Source organism: Diabrotica undecimpunctata, chromosome 2 (assembly GCF_040954645.1).
Source record: "Diabrotica undecimpunctata isolate CICGRU chromosome 2, icDiaUnde3, whole genome shotgun sequence".
Taxonomy (NCBI): domain Eukaryota; kingdom Metazoa; phylum Arthropoda; class Insecta; order Coleoptera; family Chrysomelidae; genus Diabrotica; species Diabrotica undecimpunctata.
Genome location: NC_092804.1, coordinates 5,165,343 through 5,191,636, shown reverse-complemented (window position 1 = coordinate 5,191,636; position 26,294 = coordinate 5,165,343). Strand labels below are relative to the sequence as shown.

The 26,294-nt window shown below is 33.2% G+C and overlaps 1 protein-coding gene across 1 annotated transcript; it reads left to right on the top strand.

The window, feature by feature from the left end:
• Positions 1 to 502: 502 nt before the first annotated feature.
• On the top strand, positions 503 to 20,230 carry LOC140434121 (venom carboxylesterase-6-like). Its single transcript, XM_072522160.1, has 11 exons — positions 503 to 637; positions 2,935 to 3,078; positions 4,440 to 4,589; positions 4,757 to 4,910; positions 5,914 to 6,099; positions 6,553 to 6,755; positions 10,207 to 10,384; positions 15,021 to 15,187; positions 16,016 to 16,145; positions 18,040 to 18,181; positions 19,973 to 20,230. Exons 1-11 carry the CDS (start codon positions 581 to 583, stop codon positions 20,160 to 20,162), a joined length of 1,701 nt encoding a protein of 566 aa, XP_072378261.1. The 5' UTR covers positions 503 to 580; the 3' UTR covers positions 20,163 to 20,230.
• The last annotated feature ends 6,064 nt before the right edge of the window (positions 20,231 to 26,294 follow it).

The window sequence follows — 26,294 nt, the reverse complement described above, 5'->3', positions numbered from 1 at the left end:
TTGTTTCCAAAAGCAATATTATTTTGTTTTTGCTAATATTAAAGCGAAAATCCCTCAATGAAGTCGTCCATTTGGCACAGGATCGCAGCCAATGAAGGCACCAAACTAATAATATTTAAACGTCCTCAGGAATGAGGAGGAGGAATATTAAAGCAAATGAATTTTGTGCCAAAACTTTTAAAAGATACGTTATTATGTGATTTGTCGCAATCTCTAAGCACCTACGTATAAAATACCACTAGAACCACACAATTGTTTCAGGTACATTTCCTCGGAAGAATAATTATTAAACAGCTACGACAATGGATAATAATTTAATTTCAGCGTTTCCAGTACCCATTATTTATAAATATAATAATTTGCTTAGTAATGGAACTTATTATGGTTTATGTGAATGGAATCCATAATTTGGATAAGCTATAAATATCAACAAATAAATATCTATTATTTTTTTATTGATCACTGATTATTTTAGATAATTCACGTGAATGTACTTATTAGATAAGAAAAATTAGTTTCAAAGTTTACTATATAAATATCCATAAATGTAGAATGAAAAATTTTATATCACTGCAACAAGATGATGTGGAAGACTTTCATCTGTGTGACACTCGGTTTCATTATACAAACTTTTATTGTAAGTACATTATGATTTTTTGTAGCTCTGTTTTGTCTTTTGCTTCTTTATATGGCAGTTTATTGTGCCGTTATATAGACATTAATTAATAAAATAACGTGCTGTTTTATTTAACCTTTTCGGCTTCTTCTTTAAGTGGTTGCTTGGTATAACCAAATCAACGTATTATTGGTCCCAAAATTTTAAATATATTTTTGGGCGGAGATCCTACAGCTTATGCCATATCTCAAATTTTGATTACATCCACCTAGCTTGGTCTCTCTATTCTGCCTCATTTATGGCCCTATCTTCTATTATTCCTTCTTTCCATTTAAATACTGATGTGTCTTTCCTTCTTCTATTCCTTGGGGCATAATTTAATGCCTGTTTTGAACATCGTTCATCATTCATTTTGATTTCATGTTTGTATTATTGAAATTGTTTTGACATATTATGATTTATACATAAGATAATCTATGAAATGTTAAAGGAGGAGATTAATGAGACGCAGTTCGGGTTCTTAAATGGAATAGTAACTCGTGTCGTGATGTAAACGTTGGTCTACTTTTGTGCTTTGTTGACTACAAAAAAGTTTTTAATAGAGTAAGATATGAAAAATTAATATCAATACCTACTTATCAATAAACGCATTGACAATACAATAATAAAGAAAATCCAAACATTATATTGGAACCAAAGTACGATAGTTTAAATTGATAGGCAACAGTTAAAAGAAATGATGATCTGTAGAGGGGTGAGACAGGGATGTGTTTTATCGCCACTTTTGTTTAACATATATTCCGAAAAAATTTCAGAAACATGCTTAATAATCTCACAGCGGTAGTTACCGTTAACGGAAAATTAATTAAAAACTTACGATATGCAGATGGCAGTGTGAACATTGCAACAAGCATAAATAACCTACAACAACTAATCGAAAGCTTATGTATGAATAGTGCTGAGATGGGAATTACTATAAACGCTAAAAAATCAAAATATATGCTAATTACAGAAAGTCTACAAAATATACACGACATATACACAATAAATGGTAACGTGATAGAACAAGTAGAAAAATATCAGTACTTAGAACTTTAATCAATAAAACCAATAATAATACTGCAGAAATAAACAACAAAATAAAATTAATTTAAATTACAATAAAATTAAACAAAAATTAAATAAAATTAAGTAAAATTGAATAAAATTAATTGAAATTAAAAAAAAAATTAAATAAAATAACTAGATTAAATAAGATAACTCGTGGCGCCACCTATAAAATCAATCTAAACTACCAACTGACATTTCAACCTATGAGTCAGTCATATTTTGTTCTTGAAACGAGAGGGTTGATTTATTGCTAATTCCTTCTACAAATGGATAATTCAAATAGCCTTACTTTTTTTGCGAAATTGGTCAAAATATATTTTAGGTACTGTAATTGTATTATACAGAAAAAACACACATCTCGGCATGCCAAAAGGGCATTACATCATATCTCCGTTGTTATCGATCCAGTTGGAGCGTGTGATAGAAACAAAATTTTTGAAACCAATTTTTAAAAAGTTCTGCACTGGTATTTCCATGATAGTCTAAGCTAGAGTCAATATTCTTCGCAGATAAGAGGAAATGATTTGGAACCCACATGTCTTTCGATCCAGCTTAAATTATTGTTATGTGTTTTCCTGTATTTGAAGGTGCTTTCGTCTAACGAAATACTTTGCATACTGTATCATGAGTATTAAACCATGTTGCATCCAGATATATGATAGATTTGTTTTCTAACTTATACTTCTTAATTTCAGAGGGATACTCAGCTCTTTAAGTGGGTAGTCTGTGTGATTCCATGACTACTGCTTTTTTGTCTATTTTACGATACCTATTTCAGAAATGACTCTATGAAGGGTGGCATGATTTATATCCAATATCTATATTTGTTTCTTCTTCCGGTAACTTCAATTTAACTTTATTTAACGTAGGAACTGTCTAATTTTCATAAAGGGAATATATTGTGCTTCGTATGATATCTTGTTGAGCACTGTCCAAATGATGAGAGTGAAAATCACTACGTTTTTTTCGTCCTTCCAATGATTCTTTGCTTACAATATTCTTTATCGATGGTATTGGCGTTTTTGTAAGTAAACTGTAAATACTCCTACCTCGCATGCAGGCCCCAATGGGGAATAACAAATGACCACTAGAAAGTTTGAGCTTCCATTGTTTTAATAACATACAGGGTGAATTGTGAATTTTGACTTTTAATTTGTTTTATATTGCTTTCAAAAGTAGTTTAAATACATATTTTCTTATATTTTTAGAGGGCAGATGATCTAGTAGTAAAAACTTTAAATGGAGAAGTACGTGGACGAATGGAATACTCGATGAGGAAAACTGGAGTTCCATTTTATGCATTTCAACAAATACCTTATGGAAAAGCCCCGGTTGGCGATTTAAGATTCAAGGTAAGTTTTTGTTTAGGTGATGATATATCAGATAAAATTCTCCTGATTCTCGAGAACATACATATGCTCATTAAAGCATAAAAATAAAAACTTTTGCACTGCATCTTTTAATTTCTGAGACCACATTCTCTTCGGGTACTTAGCTCTAATGTTGTTAGGCTTCTGGACGTCTGCTTCAGTAAGTTTCACTTCCAGCGCTGTATCTGCATCCCTACTTGGTTGTCTCAGCAACAACTAGGCCGAACTTAATTAAATGATCTATACTTATCTCAGAATTGTAGCTGTGTCCTGTTGTTGGTGAGAATGTTTTCGGTCTTGAGTCTTTTTGTGGCCTGGTGGTTGACTTTTCCACTCCTTTTTACGGCTACCTTTCTTAATACTAAAGCCTTTCTTGGATTGTTACGTTTCAAACTTTGCTCTGTTATGTAGATCTATCTCTGAGCCTGTAGCACGACTTCTTTGTTCTTGTTAGCTTTTTTTAGTTGGTTTCTACTGCGAAATTCCATATAGAGATTGCAAAAAACGTTGACTCTCTAACATAGATATGATATTATTGGTTCTTCAAGGTCTTCGATAGAGTACTGCTGGTCCTGAATATGTAGAGTTGATTTCCTGCGAATTTATTTAAAATTATTTAAAATTGAGTTTCCTGTTGAGATGGACTTGTAGGTACTTGATGACCGCTTCTTGAATTTTTATCCTGATTTCTGATCTTGGTTGGGAAACTTTTGTAAGAAAATACTACCCTGACGTAACTGCCCTTATTAAACCACTTACAATCAATATTTATATATATATATATATATATATATATATATATATATATATATATATATATATATATATATATATATCTTATACAATATGTCTTTTGTTGTATAGATTTCTAATACATTTAACATTTTGGTAATCAAATTTTCATCGTCTTTTTCATCAAGATTTTTCCAAACTATGTCATTTAATAAAGTCATTCCTGTTCTTTTATTCTTGTTTTTGTATAGCTGATCACTTTTTATTGTTACAGCTCACAATTTCTTTCCTTTCTTGGATTTTCTTCTCTAAGCTTTTCTTGATTTTAGGAGCGGTATAATTGGCGCATGTTTCCAGTTGAAAGACTTCTACAGGTAGTATCTGTATATGTAGAAAAACTGTACTATTATCTTCTTTGGCAGCTCCTTTAGTGCATTGTTGTGAAGGCCTTGCATTCCTTGAGCTTTTCCTCCTTTGAGTTTTCCTATTATTCTTGCCACTTCCTATGATGTCTTCTCTCAGGGTATATTAATCTTTGATTCGCATTTTTCGTAGTTCTGTTATTCTAGCAATTAAAAAGAACTTATATTTATATTTTTTTAATTATGTAGGAACCACAACCTGCTGACTCGTGGAATGATGTGTTAGATGCCACAAAGAACACGAAGCTTTGCTATCAGGTAGCAAATGGCTTTGGCATTCCTAATGTGGAAGATCTGGAAACGGAAGACTGTTTGTTCCTTAATGTCTACACACCCAAAGTAAGTATTAATTATTTAGTTAATAAATATTTGTAGATCTTAATTGGAATAGTATTTAAATACAATCATGTTGGACGAATATTCTTTCCTTTAAAAAATAGTTCTTCCATCTTAAATCACTAAAAATAAAACACACAATGTTATTTTTTTAAATACTTTTATTTTAGAAACCAGTTCATAACAAGAATCTCCCTGTAATAGTATGGATATATGGAGGAGGATTCATTTGTGGTACTTCAAACTTTGAACAAGCAGGACCTCACTATTTTATGGAAAACGGGGTAATGTTTGTAACAATCAGTTATCGTGTGGGTCCCTTTGGTAAGTTATAATTCATTGTTAGACAATTGATTGAATGCTTTCTTTGCATTTTCTTCTAAGGAATTTGTGCATTTTGTAAACCAGTATTTTTTTCAACTATAATCAGAAATATATTAAAAAGTTTTAAACTTTTTCCTTCAAGATCTTGTTTCCACTGTTTCAGTTTTCGTTCTAAATCGCTTTCACTATTGATCTACGACCAAAAAATTGGAAGAGTTGAGAAAATTAAATATTTTGGGTCCACTCTTTTAAGCAAATGTGATTGTAATGAGAAAGTTAAAGTAATAATAAGAACACCTAAGGCAGCTTTTACTAAATTTAAAAAATATTTCATACAGTCAGAGATACTTTAAATCTTGCACTGTGTGTGATTGAATGTTACGTTTGACCAATATTGTTGAATGATACAGATATTCAGATACATGTTCACTAAAATTTAAATCAATAAATAGAATTAAATCATGCAAGTGTGGTGAAATAACGAAAGGATTTTTATTTGTGGTACCTTTTATATGAAGCAACATATTCCTTTCTAAAACTTATACTCACCAGTATGACAAAAAAGAACGAAAATTACACTCCAGGCTTGGAAACATACGAAATTGGTATGATACCGCAGACTTTTTTGAGTCCATTTTCAGATGACACTAGATAAAGAACTTGTTGATGTATGTCTAACTTGATATATTTATTAAATTCCTATTATTTGTATGTGTTTACAAAGAATAATAATGTACAAAACAGACTACAGATGTACATAAAATCAATTGTCGTCGTACGCACCCAAAATATACAGGTCAGACAGGTAGAAATAATAAAAACTGTACAATTGAACACATAACTTTAAAATTTTCTTAATGCTAAGAGCTTCTACTAAATTATTTTGTTTTAATTTACTGTGTTCTAATGAATAGACAACTGTATTGAACAGAAAAATGTGGATGTTATATATTTGGACCTTTTAAGATATAGTACAAGAATTTTCACATATTTTTTATTTTAGGCTTCTTGGCTACAGACGATCTATCAAGTCCAGGAAACTACGGTCTTAAAGATCAAAACCTTGCCCTGAAATGGATCCAAAATAACATTGAATATTTTGGTGGTGATCCCAATAGGGTAACAATTATGGGAACTAGTGCAGGAGCAGCTTCAGTAACGTACCAGTTCATGAGTCCAAAATCGAACGGTGAGTCATTTAATGTCGTATTAGATATAAGTTGGTGATATTTGGTGATAAATAGACTTCTAATATCCTAAAGGATACTACAGAAAACGCCATATAGGAAAATCCAACCTCGCGCATGTGGCGTGTGCCGACTGTACCCGAAGAGATGGACAGTAACGTGATTATGCTTTTTATATAATAAACAACACCGAACGGTTAACGCTGCGCTACTAACAGAGTGGATATTGATGTAAACAAGGCGCTAAGCTGGCGCCTACTGTATTACAATAATTTTAATGGAAGTTCACAGAACAATAAATTGCCACGAAATCAATAAAGACTCCTGTATTACTCAACTATCGGTCTTTAATATACTTGGTATGTTTTACCATATAATTAACCGTTAATATATATTGAACCTTAGATAAAGTTAGGAGGGACCATTTTAACTACATATTTTCTATATATTTTTAGGTCTCTTTTGGGCGGGTATAGCTGGAAGCGGATCGCTGTTGGTACCATGGGCATATCAAAAAGACTCCAAGGATATCGCATATAAATTAGCAAAAACTATTAATCCTTCATTCGATCCATCTTCGTCAACTGCTGAACTGGTCGCTTACTTAAGATCGGTTCCAGCTGGTGTTTTGAACAACGCATCTTCAAAGGCTATTTGGGTAAATATGTTATATCTATTTATTATATTGTAACGAAGTATTTTGCCTACCACACGGGGCATTAATACAAGGGGTAGAAAATTGGGGGAAGAAACTACTGGAGGTGGAGAAGGGCAAGCAAAATAATCGATACTGATGCGAACGGCACTCAGGTTTTGGTAGGAGAGCTGGGGTCGTGGATAAGTAAAAGACAGGGTGTCGGATTGGGGTAACTACCAGAAAAATGAAATAAAGGGTCATAAATCTCTTGGGACAAACAGAATAAAAATAAACCGAAAACACCTCAAGAAATTTAATATAGGGCGCCACTCGAGGTGCCTAATTATACCTATTACAACCAGCTAGTTGTAACTAGAGATATAATTATTAAACATAAAAAAACATATCTTTTTCAAATGGAAACTCAAAAAAAGGGTTAGTTAAAAAAATAAACAAATGTTAAGAAACAAAATTTAACATTTATTTTTGTGTCACCACAAACAGTTACAAAACATAGAGAACACAAGAATGCTCAAAAAAAAATACAGAATATTACCACAATAGTCGCAAAATACAAAAATACAAAAGAGACTTACATGTGTCATCTGTTTACAATTTCCAGGAGTTGGAGATACAACAAAATTTAAATGTAAGCTAACCTTTCTTTTAAAGAAAACAAAACAAATCAAAAATGCTAAAACTGGCTGTCATAAATTAACATTGAATTTAAAACAAAACTGAATAAATAAATTGACAGCTAAAGTCAAACCATAAAATGTACTACTATAATATTACAAATTCTTTTTTGTATGAAAGCAATTATTACTTTTTTTAAAAAATGTCTGTTTTACTTTAAATTTACACAAAAAAATGTTACCTGGATTTCACAATAACACAAAAACAAGTTCCTGAGGTTGGAAACTGGAGTTGAAATCTGGACACGAACACACGAACAAAAGGAACTGGATCTCACACTGCAAATTGGATCGACCATTTGAGGCCGAAGCCGGCACTGAGCACAAAACTTATGACTCTGCCTCTTAAAAAACCGGAACAGGTAGAATTAGACGATTAACTGCTACTAAAATTGATTTCCATAACGTAAGACGAAGATTTCTCTGAAAAGGTACAAAAACAGAAAACTACAAATTCAAATTGAATTTGGACATGACGCTGGAGATTGGAGATCACCGCCCTTCACCGCGGCTCCAACGAAAGTGACGAAATTATCTTTAAAAGTTGCTCGCATAAATTAGAACAAACAAAGCACTTAGGGTATAAACTAAACACAACGGAAATTAAGACGTAAATTAATTTGAAAACGCAATATCGGGCGGTTTGAACAAAGAAATATCGAAGAATTTGCGCCTGTGACATAAATAAACAATAAAACGATTTATTATCGACGGCGGCGACCTAAAAAGAACGAAAGATTATAAATTGAAGGATACGAACTAAGAAACATTGAAAAAATTCTTCGTTATTATAATGCATATATATAAGGGGATTTTAATTAACACATATACGAGTGGACTTCAAAATAAAATGCTACAATATCAAGTCAATATTGGTCGATCTTTATATCTATCAAAACAATTATAATTATAAAACTACAGTCTGAAACCGATTTCACTCGCAACTATTTTGTTACCGTTGGCAGTTTAAAAACACGGGTATTCGTCCACGAAGCGATCCGCCGGAGAATAGACTTCCGCTAGTTTTTGACCGTTATTTTAAAACAGTTCTACTGTGGGAGCTCGACCTACAGTACATTTAACCAACTTACACCTCTAAACGATTAATGTAATTCGTAGAAAACCTTTCGTTGTAGTGAAAGGCACGGTAAACTGCACTGGAGTTCTCCATAATCTTTTTAATCACTTACTTTGTTAAGAATATTTTTGCCTGTATTATCAGTTAGAGTTAATTTGTATAAAATAAGGATCAAAAATTCAAATGGAATTTTAAATATTACTGTTTATTTGGCGAATAATGAAGGTATAAATAAAATGGTTAAGCTGCTGTACAATTATTTTGTAAATAACATTATAATAGTGTACTTACTGGTTATTTAAATTTATAAATCAGTATCACCGTCACTAACTTCAGTACCGCTATCATTATGTAAATCTGTAATCACTGGATTAATTTCACTTATTTTATTTTCCCGGATCCACCACTCTTCTATTAATTTTTCACATTTATTTACAGTTCTGGCCCATATTTCTAGAGTTACAGATTTAATAGCTTCTTGCTACATTTCCCCAACTGCATCGTTACCGTATCTACTGCATCCAATTGAAAATAAAAAGTTAAATTTATTTACCAAAACCCTAACTTTAACCCGTAATCGCAGACGTCTCAAAAACGGTACATTTTAACAGGCATATGGTCAATCCAACCACCACTATTTAAATTGACAAAATGTTCTTGTTTATTTCGAAGTATTTTTTAATAAAAATTAATAGTGATATTTTAGTATTTTGTATACTGCAACTTACACAGATTAGAAGCCTTCGAGTTATGGGCCTACAGGAGGATATTAAGAATAAGTTGGGCGGATAGAGTCACGAATGTCGAGGTGTTGAGAATAATAGGAAAAGATAAAGAGGTTTTAAATATAATTAAAGTCAGAAAACTGCAATATCTGCTATAACTTGCTGCAATTAATAATACAAGGAAGAATACAGGGTAGAAGGAGTCGCGGAAGAAGACGCATCTCCTGGTTAAACAATTTGAGCGCTTGGTTTAACTGCACTTCTGCTGACCTCTTTAGAGCAGCGGTATCGAAAGTGAGAATTGCCATGATGGTTGCCAACCTTCTTAGAGGAGATGGCACATGAAGAAGAAGAATAATCTATATCTACTTTGAATATAAATTATCCTTAGCCCGGTAGTACTTGTTTCAGAAAAAAATTACTGAACAAGTAGGTGAAAGAAATTTACGTTAAATAATATTATGCAACAATACTATTTATTGAAAAAAAAAAATGTAACAAAATATGCAAAACTATGAACAACGGGTTAATCACACATATATTTATTTTATACCTAAAATTATGGAGAACATCAGTGCAGTTGACCGTTCCTTTTACTACAACGAAAAGTTTTCTGCGAATTCCGTTAATCAATTAGAGGTGTAAGTTGGTTGAGTGTACTGTAGTTTGTCCTCCACATATAAATTAAAAAAATAAGAGATTACTTCAACAACGAGTGGATTTCCTATAGCAAGAAATAATTTTCGGAGGATATGCCATGGTTCAAGTGGCTCTTAAATAATTACTATCTTTCCTTCATTCCTCTATCAAACAAAAAACACCTGCATTGTAAACAAATATCTTTATCTAGATTTTTCTTAAATATTTTACAACACTCTAGATAATTCAAATATTCCCGAATTGATTGATTACTGTTCATTTGAATTTTATAATACTTGAGGTATAAATTTCAATGTACTTTTTTGTGTTATTAGGACACCGTTGGCAACGAAGAAATCATCCAAGGATTTTTCTATGCTCCTGTGATTGAACCGGAACACGAAAATGCTTTCATTACGGAACGTATGTATACAGCTGTTGAACAAGGAAAAATGAAGCAACTTCCTCTGTTGATTGGTATTGAAAGTGAAGAAGCGCTAGCCAGAACTAATGGTAAGATTATAAGCATACTTATGATTAGATTTAGGCAATTACGCAAAATGCATATATTGCATATTTTGCATATTTCTGTATTCTACATTCATTTCTGCATTTTTCAATAAATCAGGAGTTTTGATATTATTCCTTTAAGTCATTTGCTTAAAAACATATAAGAACAAATCTAATGTTTTTGTTTGGAGCAGACTTTCTTTTTTCAACGTATCGCCTTAATGTAAAACACGCTAAATTACCTTCTACTACTGCTTTACGAATACTCATACCCCTGGTTACTAAATCCAATGCTGCCTTCATTCGATTCTATTTTCTGAATGCGACCCATCCTGAAAACAAAAATAAATCTAAAAAATTGGATGGGTACACCGTGAATCATGGTTCATTGTGTTCCAACATAGTTTGGTTCATTGTGTACGTACTGCACAGAACATTTTAGAGTTAATTACTCAAACACTAATTATTGTATCAATGTACCGTACCACAGAAAATAAATTAAACTAATTCACGCATGTAGGGGAGAGTTGCGAATATTGTACCACTTAACATATTTCGAATTTTAATTTGAATAAAATACGACATATTTAATACGACATATATTAACTTAATAAAAGAAACTATGAACCAAGCTACAGCTACATACTACCTAAATGAAAATGAACACACGAACCCTGTACCATTAAACAGGGGAGTCAAACAGGGAGATACTTTATCACCCAAACTGTTCACCTTAGTTTTGGAGGACGTTTTTAAAAACCTAAATTGGAAATATAAGGAAATAAACATCAATGGCCGCTACCTCAGTAATCTACGATTTGCAGATGACATAATCCTGATAGCTACTGACCTACAAGAAATGCAAACCATGCTTTTAGAACTACATACCGAATCTTCTAAAATAGGACTGAAAATGAATTTAAACAAAACAAAAGTCATGCACTCCGAAGACACCGTGACAATAATAAACGATAAAGTTATAGAAAAAGTTGAAGAATATATATACTTAGGACAAAAAATAATACTAAATAGGGAAATTCAAACTGAAGAAATAAAAAGAAGAAGAAAGTTAGCTTGGGCAGTATTCGGTAAACTGAACTATATACTAAGAAATCAACAAATTCAATTACATCTTAGATTTAAAGTTTTTGATGCATGCATTATTCCGATATTAACTTATGCGGCACAAACATGGACAATCACAAAAAAGAATATGAATATACTTAGAGTCACCCAACACGCGATGGAAAGAGCAATGCTAGGTATATCACTTAAGGACAAGAAAACAAACACATGGATAAGACAGAAAACCAAAGTCACCGATGTGGTGCAAAAATCATTAAAGTTGAAATGGGAATACGCTGGACATGTAGCTAGGAGCGATTTAAACAAATGGCACAGATCAATTTTAACCTGGAGACCATACCAACACAAAAGACCCAGAGGCAGACCTCCTATGAGATGGACAGATGATCTGAAAAGGACTGCCGGGAAAAATTGGCTACAAGTAGCGTACAATAAAAAACCATGGAAAGGAAGACTTGAAGAGGCTTATGTTCAGATGTGGACGTGAATGGCTAGACGAAGAAGAAGAAGAAGAAGACGACATATTAAACTAAACGATATATTAGGATAAATAATAAACATTTACACACACATGATAATTTTAGTAACTTGACATCATTGATTTTACTGTTAAAAAAGTATGTTTTCCTGGTAGGTTGCAAGTTCTACAATTTAGAAACCTAGTGGCTTTTATTGTACCATGGGTTTCCTTAATTGTACCCGTAGTCTTATATAGAGGGATAAGTGTATAGTAAAATAAATTTTAGTGTGAATACCATTAATCATTTTTTGTTTAATACAATTTATTCTCCAATATCAGAAATCATTCAGTTTGGTCGTACATAATATTTTTATTTACATTCAAAGTAAGAAAAAGTTTGGGTTCTAGGTTGGACTTCTGCACATGGCATTTGGTGCATTGGAATATGTCTTCAATTCTTTTTTCCTCGCAACTTGAACATAACCATTTATTAACACACATCTCTATAACAACGTCAGGTTGATTTGAGCTTGACGTGGTATTTAGAGAAACAGACTCTGTAGGATTTTCACATTCTTTTTTTTCTTTTCTTTTTTGTTCAAGTTTTTCTTGACTTACAAGTTTATTGGACGATTTCAGTTTAACCTTCCCCAATTTCATTTTTATTTGTTTTATCTGTTCCTGTGCTAACTATAGCTGTTAACCTAATTCTAATTTATTATTAAAGAGACTTTCCGTCAAAATCATTACCTTTTGTGCTGTTCCCTTCCTGGATTTTGGATGAGGATTCGGTATCTGGGAAATTGAATTAACTGAAATGTTAAGTTTTGGATTTTCTTTACGAGTTTTTTTTTAGTAGGGTTAGTGGGTGTAGTAGTCATAGCTAAACTTTCTTTAGGACTAGGTAGTTCTATTCCAGATTATTTCGTACTTTACATTAGCTCCTGTTGTAGACATAAGTGGTTCCTTGTTTGTCTCATTAGACTCTTCATTTTCACCATCTTCCCAAGTTTCACTGCCTTTATGGTCGTTTAAATTTTCAGCTGCACAAAAGTCATAATCTTTGAAGACCATGCGATTAACAGGCCATACTCCACTAGTTCGGAAACCATTATCTGCAATTTCATTACTTGCAGCTCTCCCATAAACAAAAAACAAGCCTGCTACGTGAAGTTCTGTAACAAATAATTCGGGGTTAGAACGAAGCCACTTTTCAACTGATTAAGTGTAGTAGCCTTTACAAAGCCCTCTACAGAGCACCCGGAGACAACCAAAGGTGGTTAGACCCTTATTTGTTCCCCCGAGGTGACACTCTAGCACATAAAATTGCTTCAAGATTCTTGGAGTGCGTTGTATGCCCATCCAGTACGAAAAGAACTTTTTTTCTACTGTTGGGTTTACAGAACCAATAAAATGCTGGAGCCATTTTACAAAGAGGTCACTAGTCATGTAGTCCGATTCTGATATCTCAACCATACAGTCCTCAAATCATTGTTCATTCTCATACGCTTACAACTGTCGTGTTGACTCCACGTTCTTCATTGGACACTGACCCAACTTGCCTTTTACCTTTTTGTGCAAGAACCTTTTGGCATTTGTTCTGCACAATGCTGACACCGGATTCATTCAATATTATTCTCATCAATAATTTTTTTTCAGAAGGTCAAAAAAGACGTAAACATTCTTTTTATTGAATCCTTTTGCGCGCATCATGGACGTTGCTTGAGGTTCTCTCGGTGAGATTATGTCCTTATGACGAGCTTTGAAGGATAAAACCACTTCTTTTCTGCAATTTGGGATTCTTTATCAAAATTGTGTGGTATTTGATTTCTCTCGACGATTTGAAATGCAAGCTGGCGAACATCATTGATCGTGAGGCCAAACATCAACGTGTTCAGTTTTAAAATGTGATCAACTAGCTCCTTGTTGCTGTTGGTAACATACTGGCTTGGCCAAAAGCCTTAGTTTCTTAATTTGCCTTGACATTGGTCCCCTTAAAGTGATGGAGCAAGGTAGGCTTAGAGACTCCCATACTGCCCGTAGCATTCGCTTAATCCTATGTCTCCATTATGAAATGTTATGGCTCATGTCGTCCACATTCCAAGTGCCATATTTTCCTTTGGATATCTAAAACACACAAAAACGGTGGGAGTTATTTTATTTATTTATTTATTTATTTTTGAAAATAAGTAGATCTTAAATACCCAGTTGTATTTGAAATTGTTCCGGTACAATATAGGCAACTCGGGGTGGTACAATATGGGAAACTTGCACTTTATGTAAATAAACTACGATTCCTAACCTAAAAATGGTCCATCAAAGGGAAACAACTCAATTTTATACACCTAAATATATGATTTTTTGTATTTATGAACCAAAATGGTTTGCACATACCTTTACAGATGCTGTAACCTTACGTATGGAACTAGAAACCTATACTAAAACACCATGAAAAATTCAGTAAAATAAAATCGACGAATGTGAACGTTGTAAAAATTCAGCAGTCAACTCTAGATGGCAACCAGTTCCACTAAATGACATAAGAGCGCTCTGGCTTCTTCATAAAGGATAAATACAGCGGTGGTACAATATTGGCGCCGGTACAATTTCAGCTACTTTCCCTTAAGAAAAAAAGAAGGCGAAAAAGCTTACCTTGATAATTTTACTCTATGCTTCCAAATTCTTATATGTCGTTATAAAACGTGCACGTTTGGAGGTGGGAAAACAACAACTAGGATTTAGTTCTAGGTTATTTAGAAATATAGTACTAGTAGTACAATGGTGTCGGAGTTTTTCTAAAATGCATATTACTTACGAAATATTGGTTTGTTTATTGTGTACGTACGTATTTTTTAAGCAGTTGTTAACAGGGTTATAACTCTGTAGTTGTCATACTGGAGCTGATCGCCTTTGTTACGTAACGGGCATATTAAGCCTTGAGACCATTCACAGGGCATGGTCTCATTTTGCCAGACAAGAAGTAAAAGTTTATGCAGTAGCAGGACTTCGCCTGCGTTGTTTATATTCTATAGAAGCTTTTTAACCAACAGTATTATTTTATTTACCATTTACCAAACTTGCACATTTTTGTAGATGAAAACTGGTCTGTCAATCTTCCTAGCTACGACAGTGACGTTAAGCTCCTTGTCAATCATAATATGCGCATAAACGACAGCAAAACTCTTGCAGAAGTTGGTCAAAAAATAAGAGAGATTGTTACGGACGGATTGTTGCAAAACAATCACGCAGCAGCAATTAGGGTAAGTTTTATACAGCATTTATTAAGGAGTTACATAGGTCTTGTTAAAAAAAATCATTTATTTCATATAAAATTATGGTACTTCAAGATTATTTACACCAAGTTTGAAGTAAATTTGAGCGATATTACTGGAGTTAAAGAGATTTTAATACCGCGCCGTCGCGTTTTAAAAATTCCAACGCGTTTTTCTTGAAACTTTGTTTTTCCGTACAGTAGGACGATTTATCGAGAACGATTCGACTAAATTTGCACAATTCAACTTTATAGTACTCTTTCGTAATTGAACGAAGGGATTTCCAATGGGTTGACTCGTTCTTGTTTTATATAAAAAAATATTAAAAAAAAAAACGATGAGAATCAGAAAAATGTTAAAAAATATGAAACGAAAATTTTTTCAAACTTATGTCAAAGCTTTAAACTTCATTTTTTATAATTCCTTCATTCAATCACTAAACAATACAATAAAGATAAGCTGTGCAAAATTTTAGCAAAATCGGTCAATTTGTTCTCGAAAAATCGTGCCTCCCGCGCGGAAAAACAAAGTATCGAGAAAAATGCGTTTTTAAACTGAGAGTGTATTACCGCACGGTATTCACATCTCTATAACTCCGGTAATATTGCTCAAATTAACTTTGAATTTGGTGAGAATACCCTTGAAGTAAGTACTATACTTTCAAATGGAATAAACTGCAGTCAGTGAATTGCAAAAAGCAATCTGGCGACTGTAGGCTACATTGTAAATTATTATTGATTTATTTTATTTTATGTATAGTAAGAAGTTTCTAGAATAATTACTTACTAAATATTAAATTAATCATATTTTGTTTAGTATTTCAGTGACACGTCCTTTAACAGACCCATCATTCGTCATGGTGAACTGCAATCAAAATTCAGCGATGTTTACTTCTACCAATTTTCTTATGACGGTAAATTAGGCGGGAAGAAGACCTACGTGGAAGGTATGTACTAAATCTAACGATTAAATACGACTGTAAGATGTTAAACATTAAAACTATTTTGTGTACTAAATATGTTTGAAAGTATATGCCAGTTACTAGAATTTAGTATTAGATATTATAGATAGAACATTATAGGATAGGTATACGAGTTTACAACAGTCAGAAAGAGCGAGATAGAGAGAGAGAGAGATCGAGAGATAGAGAGAGGGAGGTTTCTATGGTTTATTACGCACAAATTGAACATGTCTTTACATCCTAAAGCAATTCCAAATTATGCAGAAAAATGTCAGATGCATTACTTCATTTTTAGCTATTATCCGGCAACACTCGTTGTCGTATCCTGCTTGAGTGATTCTTAAAATTATTTATATGCTGTTTTTTAAGTTTAATATCTCAATACAAACTACTTTTTTTTTCATAGTCCACTGGCACATTTTTTACGAATTATCAATCAATTCAGCGATTTGAGTTTAAGTTGAACCTAAGTCTCATTGTTCGATTTGAAGCACATCATTTAAATAGCTTTAAATGATTTTTAGCAATACATATTATTGTTTTTAGTTTAGAAGAGTGTTGTCAGTGTATGTTGTCAATGTTTTGTTGTCAGGGTGCTCGGAGAGCTTTAGGAAATGATAAATAACTTGTGAGAAGCCAATCGCAAAGTTGTGGTACGAATTTTAGAGGAAGTGTTAGGAAAAACATCTGATAAAGAGTCTGCTAGGGACCAAGAAACTGGGTATTGAAACGATAAAGTGCAACACAAGGTTAAGAAAAAGAAAGTTGCTAGAAAGAGGTATGAGAAGTCTACAAGAGAGGAAGATAGGGATACGTATAAGGTAGCAAATAGGGAAGCAAGGCGCACTGTAGCTACTGCTAAGGAAAGTTAGGGAAATTTGACTACAAACCCCAAATAATTAGTAAACAGAGCCAAAAAATTAAAGGGCTTATATTCATCATCATAAGTGGCTCGACAGTGCGTTGTGGATCTTGACCTTTTCCAAGGCAATATTAAAGAGGAGACACGCCAGCACGGCCCCCTGTCTTAGACCATTATTAATGTCAAAGAACGTAGAGTTTTTTCCTTCAATTCTAACGCAGAAGCTTACGTTTTGCATTGTTAGCTGGGTCAACTTAACTAACTTAGGTGGGTGGGATCCCAATGTCTATCATTGCATTATATAATGCAGTTCTTTTCACACTGTCATAGGTTGCTTTGAAGTCGACGAAGAGATGATGTGTATTTGATGTGAAGTTGACTTTCCAGCAGCAAATCCGCATTGATATTAACCAGCAATATCCTTTGTAAAATGTTTAAATCTTTCAAATACATTGCCGAAGATTTTATACGCAGATGCTAACAGAGTAATGCCTCTATAGTTCTTACACTCCAGTTGATCACCCTTTTTATGCAATGGACATATTATTTTCTTTAGCCACTCTTCTGGTACCAATTCATTCTGCCATATAAGTACTATTAGCTTATGGATTGCTGCAAAAAGTTGATCACCACCTTTTTTATACATTTCCGAACAAATTTCATTAATTCCTGGGGCTTTATATTGTACCTATCTGTTAAGAACTGAGTTTTTATCATGTACAATTTCAGCCTTAGTGTCTTTACAAATTTTTGCTCGTAGTTTAAATTCTCGACGCCTATTATTTAAGGATTTGTAGTATTTCTTTGTTTCATTTTTAGAAAAAGAGAAAAAAGAGTTTATATTCCGGACTTTAATTATAACTTTTTGGGACGAAAATGTGTTATAGTTATTCAGATACAAAGTTTTTTCTCAACCAATAACATTATTTGTTTCGTTTAAAAAAAAGCAAAGTAAAGTTTTGATTGACAAAGGCAATTCTTACGTACTAGCTTATTTTAAATTAATACGTTTTTTAGGCGCTGAAAAAGTACAACATTCTGAAGACAACAACTACTTCTGGACCTATGGAAATTGGTCCGTGTTGGACACTTACCCTCCGGAAGACGTTTTAACTAGCGAAAGATGGAGACTACTGCTTACCAATTTTGCTAAATACAGGTAAATGTAACTTTATTTAATCAAATTCACAAAAAACTTAACGAACTATCCTGAAACGATCCTGAAACTTCTCCTTTTCCATCTGGTGCTTTATCAGGTATTTTTCTCCACTGAAATTTATTAATTTTATCACTTTAATCGAATTCTTCAAATTGACTAGCAGACACATGCTTACTAGACAGTTAAAACTATTTCACAATGAAATATATTTACATAAAATGCTACTATTATTAATTCAATACTATTTCGAGGATACATCAATTATGTTTTAAAATCACATACGCACAAGGCCAAAAATATGTGATCATGATTTTGAATACTAATAATAACAATTTTTGACATTGTTATTATTTACCACTAAAAGTATTAAAAAAATTAGGTTTGCATTTTGGAGAACTTTTGCATAACTTTTTATGAAGAATACGCTTTTTTCTAAAATTAATAATAATATATTGGACGGACACAGTTGAAGTACTGCGGAAAACCAACAGTATTAACTTAGAATCATATGAGACTTCCTTACTGAACATAGTTTAAGGCTCTGTAGCAGAGATTTTAAAATAGTCAACCATAATTTACACGAATTCTAGGCAATATATCGTATTCAGCAAACTCTTTTTGGATTCCACAACATATTGTATCCATTTACGTTTATCAAAGTTTATTTATAAGCTAATACAGATTTCTGTAATTCTTTTCATTTTGACATTATCACTTTAGTTCACAAAATTTTCTAACGCTTCTGACGGGTAGCTCTTTCGAGGCGACAGACTCAGTAAAACACAGGTTTAAATAAAAATAAATCTATTAATTTTAACGTATGGACAAAAATAAAAATAAAATATATTCTATCCCCGCCTGGATCCCGCGAGAGTGAATTCCCCGGCGGACGTTTGTAAAAGAAAAATTATTATTACTAACAGAAAATGAAATACGCGAATTCGATCGCACGCAGACTTATACTCGCTTCCACCTCAGTCCAGCGGAAGCGCCACACGCTCTCAAATCAAAATATTCGATTGTGCAGATCCACATTATACTCTGAGTCAGAGTAGACAGTAACGTTCAAACCACTATACCCACGAGTTCTGCTTGATTAAGGACAGAGCATAATCCTCACTGCGGAAGTCTTTCTGTCCGGGTTGGCCCGCAGATTCAATGCACTAGCGAGCCAGGAAGCCTAGAGTGTCAGCCACAAGACTGATTTAACTCCACCAGCCGCTTGCTTTAAATAGCCGCTCCGGACCTCACCTCGTCGTCTTGTTGTGGAAATGGATGCGTGATTATCGACACTCCCACGGTTCGAACTGTTGAATGCTGTTGTTGTAGGACATTCGGCACATCGTTACACGCTTCAACGAATCGAATGCATCACGTTTCATTGAGATCCATCCAACTGCAAAAAATTGGTAAGCTTATTGCCCAGACTAATTGGATATAATGGACGATTTCTTTAGTATCATCATTATTGGTTCCATAACCCATGGTGGGTCTTGGCCTGCTCAAGGATTAGTTCCCATTCTCTCCTATTCTTCGCCTTGGCTTTCCAGTTTCGTACTCCCAACATTCTCAAGTGTTCCTCCACCTGATCCTTAAATCGTGCTCTGAGTCTGCCTCTCCTTCTTACTCCATCTATTCTTTGGTTATACGATTTCTTTAGTAATATTTATTGTAGAAAACCTATGAACTTCATCATTGTACAGTTATCTTTTTTTAGATGTTTTAGTCCAAACACACCCTTATTATTTTTAGTTTTTAGTCTGTAATGTTTAAGCTTAATTTTTTTTTCAGGAATCCAACTCCAGAAAAGAGCGAAACCTTGCAAAATATAATCTGGCCCAAAGTAGAACCAAACAACTTCGTATACCTGAACCTCAATAATTCTTTATCGATTGTCCAGGGTCATCCAAAAAGCAGTACCTATTCCAAGTGGGTAGAATTGTATGAAAAATATGCTCAAAAACCGTACATTAACTTCTAGGACCCAATTGTTTGTTTTGTGTCTACTTTTTAAATAAATTTTTGTGATATTATAGTGATAAAAGTGTACTATATTATTTTATTTACTAAACTCAATTCCAACTGTCTAGTAATTTAGTAAGGTACGAAAAATTGGATACCTCGGCCATGTTCTGAAAGGAAAAAAAAAATACGCAATCCCTCAACTAATCATCCAGGTAAAGATTGAAGGCAAGAGAGGAGTAGGTGGCAAACAAATGTCGTGGCTACGGAACATAAAGAACTGGACAGGCATAAATAACACTGGCGATCTTTTGCATGCCGCAAAAGACAGACGTCTGACCCTTAAGATAATTCGCCAACGCACTATAGGTGCACGGCACTATAAGAAGAAGTAATTTAGTAATTTATTTTGTGGTATGTTGGTACAATTTTGACTTCAACTAGAAGTTGTACAACCAAGCACTCTATGCTACTGGGAGACTCTCCTGACTCCTAGTATAGGTTTGGATTAGACTGGTGTGCTCCTGTCATTTTGAATCACATGTATTGTTTTTAAGTACGTTTTTTGGAGGAGTCGTAAGCAATTGAGTCGTGGTCAAGTTGGGCCTTGTAGATATGTAGAAGAGTCGACGCCCAATTTTTTGTTTGAAAGGGATCGTAATAAATTTATACCAGGCTTAATTAAATATTCCAAATGTATCTTCCAAGTTAGTCTTTGGTCAGATATCATACCGAGAAATCTAACTTCGTCCACATATTTAAGCTGTCCTCCATTTAAATATAAGTTGTTCGATTGTATTTGGAGACTTTTCGTAAAACAGTAAAACACACTGCTTTGGTTTTGAGTGTATTGAACTGAAGTCCACTTGTTAATGACCGTTCTTCACTATGATTTATGGTTTTTTGGACATGGTTATAGATAGTTATTATATGCATTCCTCTATAAAGTATAACTAAATCATTTGCATATGTCCTAGCTTTTATAGGATTTATATTTTGCGGTAATAGAGTTTATACCTATAAGAAAGAGAGTTTCGCTAAGGTTCGAGCCCAGTGGTATACTATTTTCCTAACTTTTTATTGAGGAGTATAATGTCGTCTACTCTGACTTGAAACTGTCTAATTTTTAATATGTTTGATACATATTTGAATGTATTGTAACGAAATTATTTTGCCTACCTCAGGGTAAGAATATAGGGTGGAAATAGGGGACAGAAACTATGGGGGCGAAGATAGGGCAAGCAAAACAATCGTTACTGATGCAAACGGCACTCAGGGGGTTGTTGGAGAGCTGGGGTCATGGATAAGTGAATGGCAAGGGGGTTGAGATTGGGGTAACTACCAAAATATGAAAACAAAGGGTTACTTGCATAAATCTCCTGGACAATTGGGCAAAAAAAGACAAGAAGAAATACCTCTAGCTATTTAAAAGGGACACCGCTTCGAGAAAACTTCCTGCTGGAGGAAAGAAAGTTTCTTCCTTCCTAAAAAGTAAACATACAAAAAGGTTAGGTTCTAAAATAAAAACAAAAATTGATCAGAGAAAGAAATCAAAACGTTTATTTTTGTCTCATACAAACAGTTATCAACACATAAATGACATAAAAAATATACTATATAAATAGTTGCCAAATACAGAATAAAAAAATACTTACATGTGTCTGTTTACAAACTCCGTTTACAAACGGAGTACTACAAAAACTTACAAATGTTACCGCACAGAAATTAACCTTTGTTTAAAACAAACAAAACAAATTAATATCGAAACAAATAAAGCTAGCTGTCATATGTTAACATTAAATTAAAAAAAAAAACAATTAAAATGACAGCTAAGTTAAACCATAAAATTTACAATTTATTAAATATTACAAATCCTTTTAAATTTTAATCAAAGCAATTATTAATAATTATCAAAAAAAATTGTCTGTCTTTACTTTAAAATTTAAAATGTTAATTGTTACCTTAATTTCACTTGTTTTCACTTAACTTCAAAAAAAAACTTGCTACTTTCTCTGGGATTGGAGCTGCAAAGGACAAAACTCTCAACTCGAACAAAAAGAAACGATTTCCATACTCAGGCAGGAACGATTGAAACAGGAACTTGGTGGAGGAAATCTAGCTGACGACGGGGACATCTTATATACTCATTTTACAAAATTTCTTCAGTGCCGGTGCACAAATCTTATGGTGATTACTCTGTTTTAAACTGCCATTATGCAAAGAGTATTATCACTTAACCGGTCTTAAGACATAACACAAAAAAAATTGAATCGACTCGCGATTCAAAATCGCCCAAACATCTATCTACTCTGAAGTTTCTTGCTTGACTCCCCCTATCACGTCTGCCCTGCTTACAATTTAAAAGTCGACTCCTTTGCGTTAAATTTTACAAATTCCACGCCATAAAATAAATTTCCCTTTACGTCTCACAGCTAGTTTTTGCCTACAAACTTAAAACAAACAATCTACCCTCCACTTGACCTAGTTCTTAGCAACGAATCGACAAAAAATAATCTCGAAACATCTACTTTTAAATTGGGTAACTGGAAATTTTTTACCTCACAATATATACAGAGAATAGGGGAATATTAATGTAAACAAAGACAAAAAAAATATTCTCAGTTATTACGTCGTAGAAAAACTGTACACCTGACTTGCAATATTATATTAGGGGACTCGAATGTAAACAAATCGTTGTTCAGCGACAAAAAAAAATCTTGAAAACTGAATACAAAACTTGTTATAATATCGATCGTTTTACATTCCCTTTTAAAAGACAAACTCAGATTTCCTGGTAATTTTTAATGCGTACTAACGAGATAAACAAAATAGTGACGTGCTACAAAACTTTATACATAATTTATATTATTCTATAGATAATATAATAGACACAAATTTAAAAACGCTACAGTATTACCTCTTATTTTCCATTTAGTTTTAAGGGTTTTTAAAATTGAGTATTTCTTACTGAATCGTAGGCTTAACTAATATCGAAAAACATTCCAATACAGTTTTGTTTAACTTCAAAAGCCTCATGTATTTCCGACTCTAGGACATGAGGCTTGAGGGAGGTAAATTTGGTCCCCTGTTGATAATTTGGACCCCTAGTGCAGTTTTGTATGGAGGAGCTGCTGCCAATGGGAAAACTACGTAAACTTTTCCTTGAGTTAGTGGGTGAGTTGAGACAGTGACGAGTGTTTTTTATTTTTGTGTCTCCTTGGAATATTTGCAGTGTTCCTGCTTATTATTTCCTACGATAGTTCTCGTGAAGGTAAGACTTTAATCTAACACACTATGTAGTAAATAAGTTAGTGTAGTGTTTAAAGTAACGTATAAAACAATGAGATGGAAGAAGGCTGACAAGACTTTTGAAGTACCCAAGACCACACCGATGCGTTTATCAATGGAAAAATATAGAGAACCAGCAAAGGCAGCTTCTGTTAGGGCAGGAAGACCTACTGTTTTGCCTCCGGAATTAAAGTAATAGTTTTTTAAGTATTGTTTGGTCATGGAATCTACATTTTTTGGTTTGACCAGGCGAGACCTTTGGTGGATGGCCTATCAACTTTCTGAAAGAAATGGCATAACGCACCCTTTTGTTAAACACAACATGGCAGGTAAAGCGTAACTAGACCTATTCATGAAAAGGCATAAGGGCCTAATTTCAATTCGTAAGCCAACAGGAACCTCATTTGCAAGAGCTGTATGTTTCAATATAAAAATTTATCCACGTTAATTTATCCGTTTAATCCATTAATAATCCCAGAATATGCATTTTTGACACACACCCTATCAGAAACAGAAACAATGAATTTTCCAGTTAGATCAGAATTTCCTCATTGCACGGTAGCTTAAACAAGTCATCAATCTGATGAAGATATAACTCCCGGAAAGGCTCTTTATGAGGTAACGCCCGTACCTGTATTGGCAGCAGCAGTAGTGTTCGTAAAAAAATAACTGGAGAGATTACTGCTCAAGACTTTATTAAAATGAAGAAGGATGCCTTAATTAAAAAAACTCAAAACCTATAAAAAGAACAAGAACATAAGAGAAAGCCAAGCGAATCGTCACTATCTGAAGATGTTACTCTAAACGACACTAGTGGTGATGAAAGCATGAGTGATATTGAAAATGAGTGTGTTGGGTGCAACGAGGACTATCGCCAAATATGTAAAAAAAGATGACTGGTTACAATGTATTTTTTGTAAGAACTGGTTACATAAAATTTGTACTGGCTTCGCTAATCTCTGTAACAAGTGCAGAAAGTCTCTTGCTATTAAAAAGAAAAGGTTTAGCTTGGTCCATCTTTCCTACTCCTAGTGACTCATCTTACCTCCACAGTTGAGGAGACATGGACCGATGACGTGCCAGTGCATTATATTTTTTTTTTAGGTTAAATAATTTTTAGTTTTTACTTATACCAAAACAAATACCAATGTTAAGTTATGTTATACATTTTGTTTCTATTCTGATGTTTATTTAATAAAGAAACAGGCTTCAGTTTTCTAAAATATGGTCCACCTCTCCTCCCTCTACCCTAGAAAGTGAAAATATAAATATAAAAATTTCGGTTTTTGACCGGTTATTATTTTAAAAAGAAAAAAATCGGAACCGAAAAACAACCGGAAAAACCGAATATTGCAGTAAAAAACCGGTTTTAGGTTATAAGCGGTTGGTTTTTCCTCCCCCTAATGTCTAGTCCGGTAAAATAAGGATGCAACCTCGGAATGAAAGATAATAAGCTGAAAATTTGCATACGTCTTTATTTTGATGGTATAAAACTTACCTCAAAAGTCTCATATAATCACGTGTCCGTGACTTAAGATATTTAAGGTCAAAGGTCACGAAAATGAGTTTTCTGCAAATATCTCGTTTCCCTTACACTTTATGACATTTAAGGTGGTCAGAAAAATTGTAGAATATAAAATTCTCTTCAATTTTTATTTCAGGTACTTTTATGTACCTTCAACCCTTCTTAAGATAGAGCGCAAAGAGTGGGGGACCGCTTACCTGTGTATACGGTAACGCGAAGTCAGCCAGTAGGATTCAATAAATAATAAGTTATATAGTTAATTATTCACTTAAAATACTATTATTATCATTAAATTTTTATTATTTATTATTTAATAAACTATAATTATAGATAATAATTATAAAATATATATTTTTTATATAATATTTATTTTATTTTTAACAAACATACAATATTAAATGAAATATTTCAAATGAACTTTAATGATATTTTTAACAGCTGTATATACGATAAATTAAGATTAAGTGCAGAATTCAACAATAATCATTTTTATATTTAATTAAATACTGAAAAAATCATATTTATTATTTTTTTTAAATTATATATTTATTTATTAATCCAATAATCGATTTATTAAAGTTACAAATATAATATATATTCTTTTATTATGTATGGTTAATATTTTTGTATTAATTTTCTTCTTCATCGTCTTCTTCTTCTTCTTCTTCTTCTGCTTCTTCTTCTTCTTCTTCCTCTGACTGCTCAATATCGGATTCATCATCATCATTCTCGTTTATTAAAGTATCAGAATATAAATATTCAAGAATATCAGGTGCATATTCACTTTCTTCATTGAAATCATCTGAAGTTGATGAAGCGTTTAGACATGATTGTCCATTACACTGCCCACAAATTAAAGTACATTGCAATCCTGATTTCCTGCATCCGCAATTAGAACCACAACCTTTCTTGCAATTGCAAAATATTGTACTCAGTAGTTCTTCTGGTGCTGGCGGTAATAATGTTGTTATTGGTTCCAGAAATTCATTTTGCATTACCCAGCCGAATTCTTGGGGTTCTAAATTATTTCCCAACCAAATTTGGGTCTGATAATAGACACGAATGATATGCTGACGAGCTGCTGCACTTGAAGGTGGAAGACTTGTTAACTGCACTGGTTTGTTGAGTCTTGTTGATTTGATGAATTGGGTGTATCGAAAAGAGTCTATATCGTCTTCTGATGTTGGAGCATTATACACTGCTAAGAAAATACGTACTCCATTTTCAAATAATTCTTGTACAGAGCAGTTTTTTTGTTGAAATAGTTGAGGAGACTGATGTAAATGGTGATTTTTTTCGAACATTTTAATAAACGATATTTTACCTTTCCTATAAATC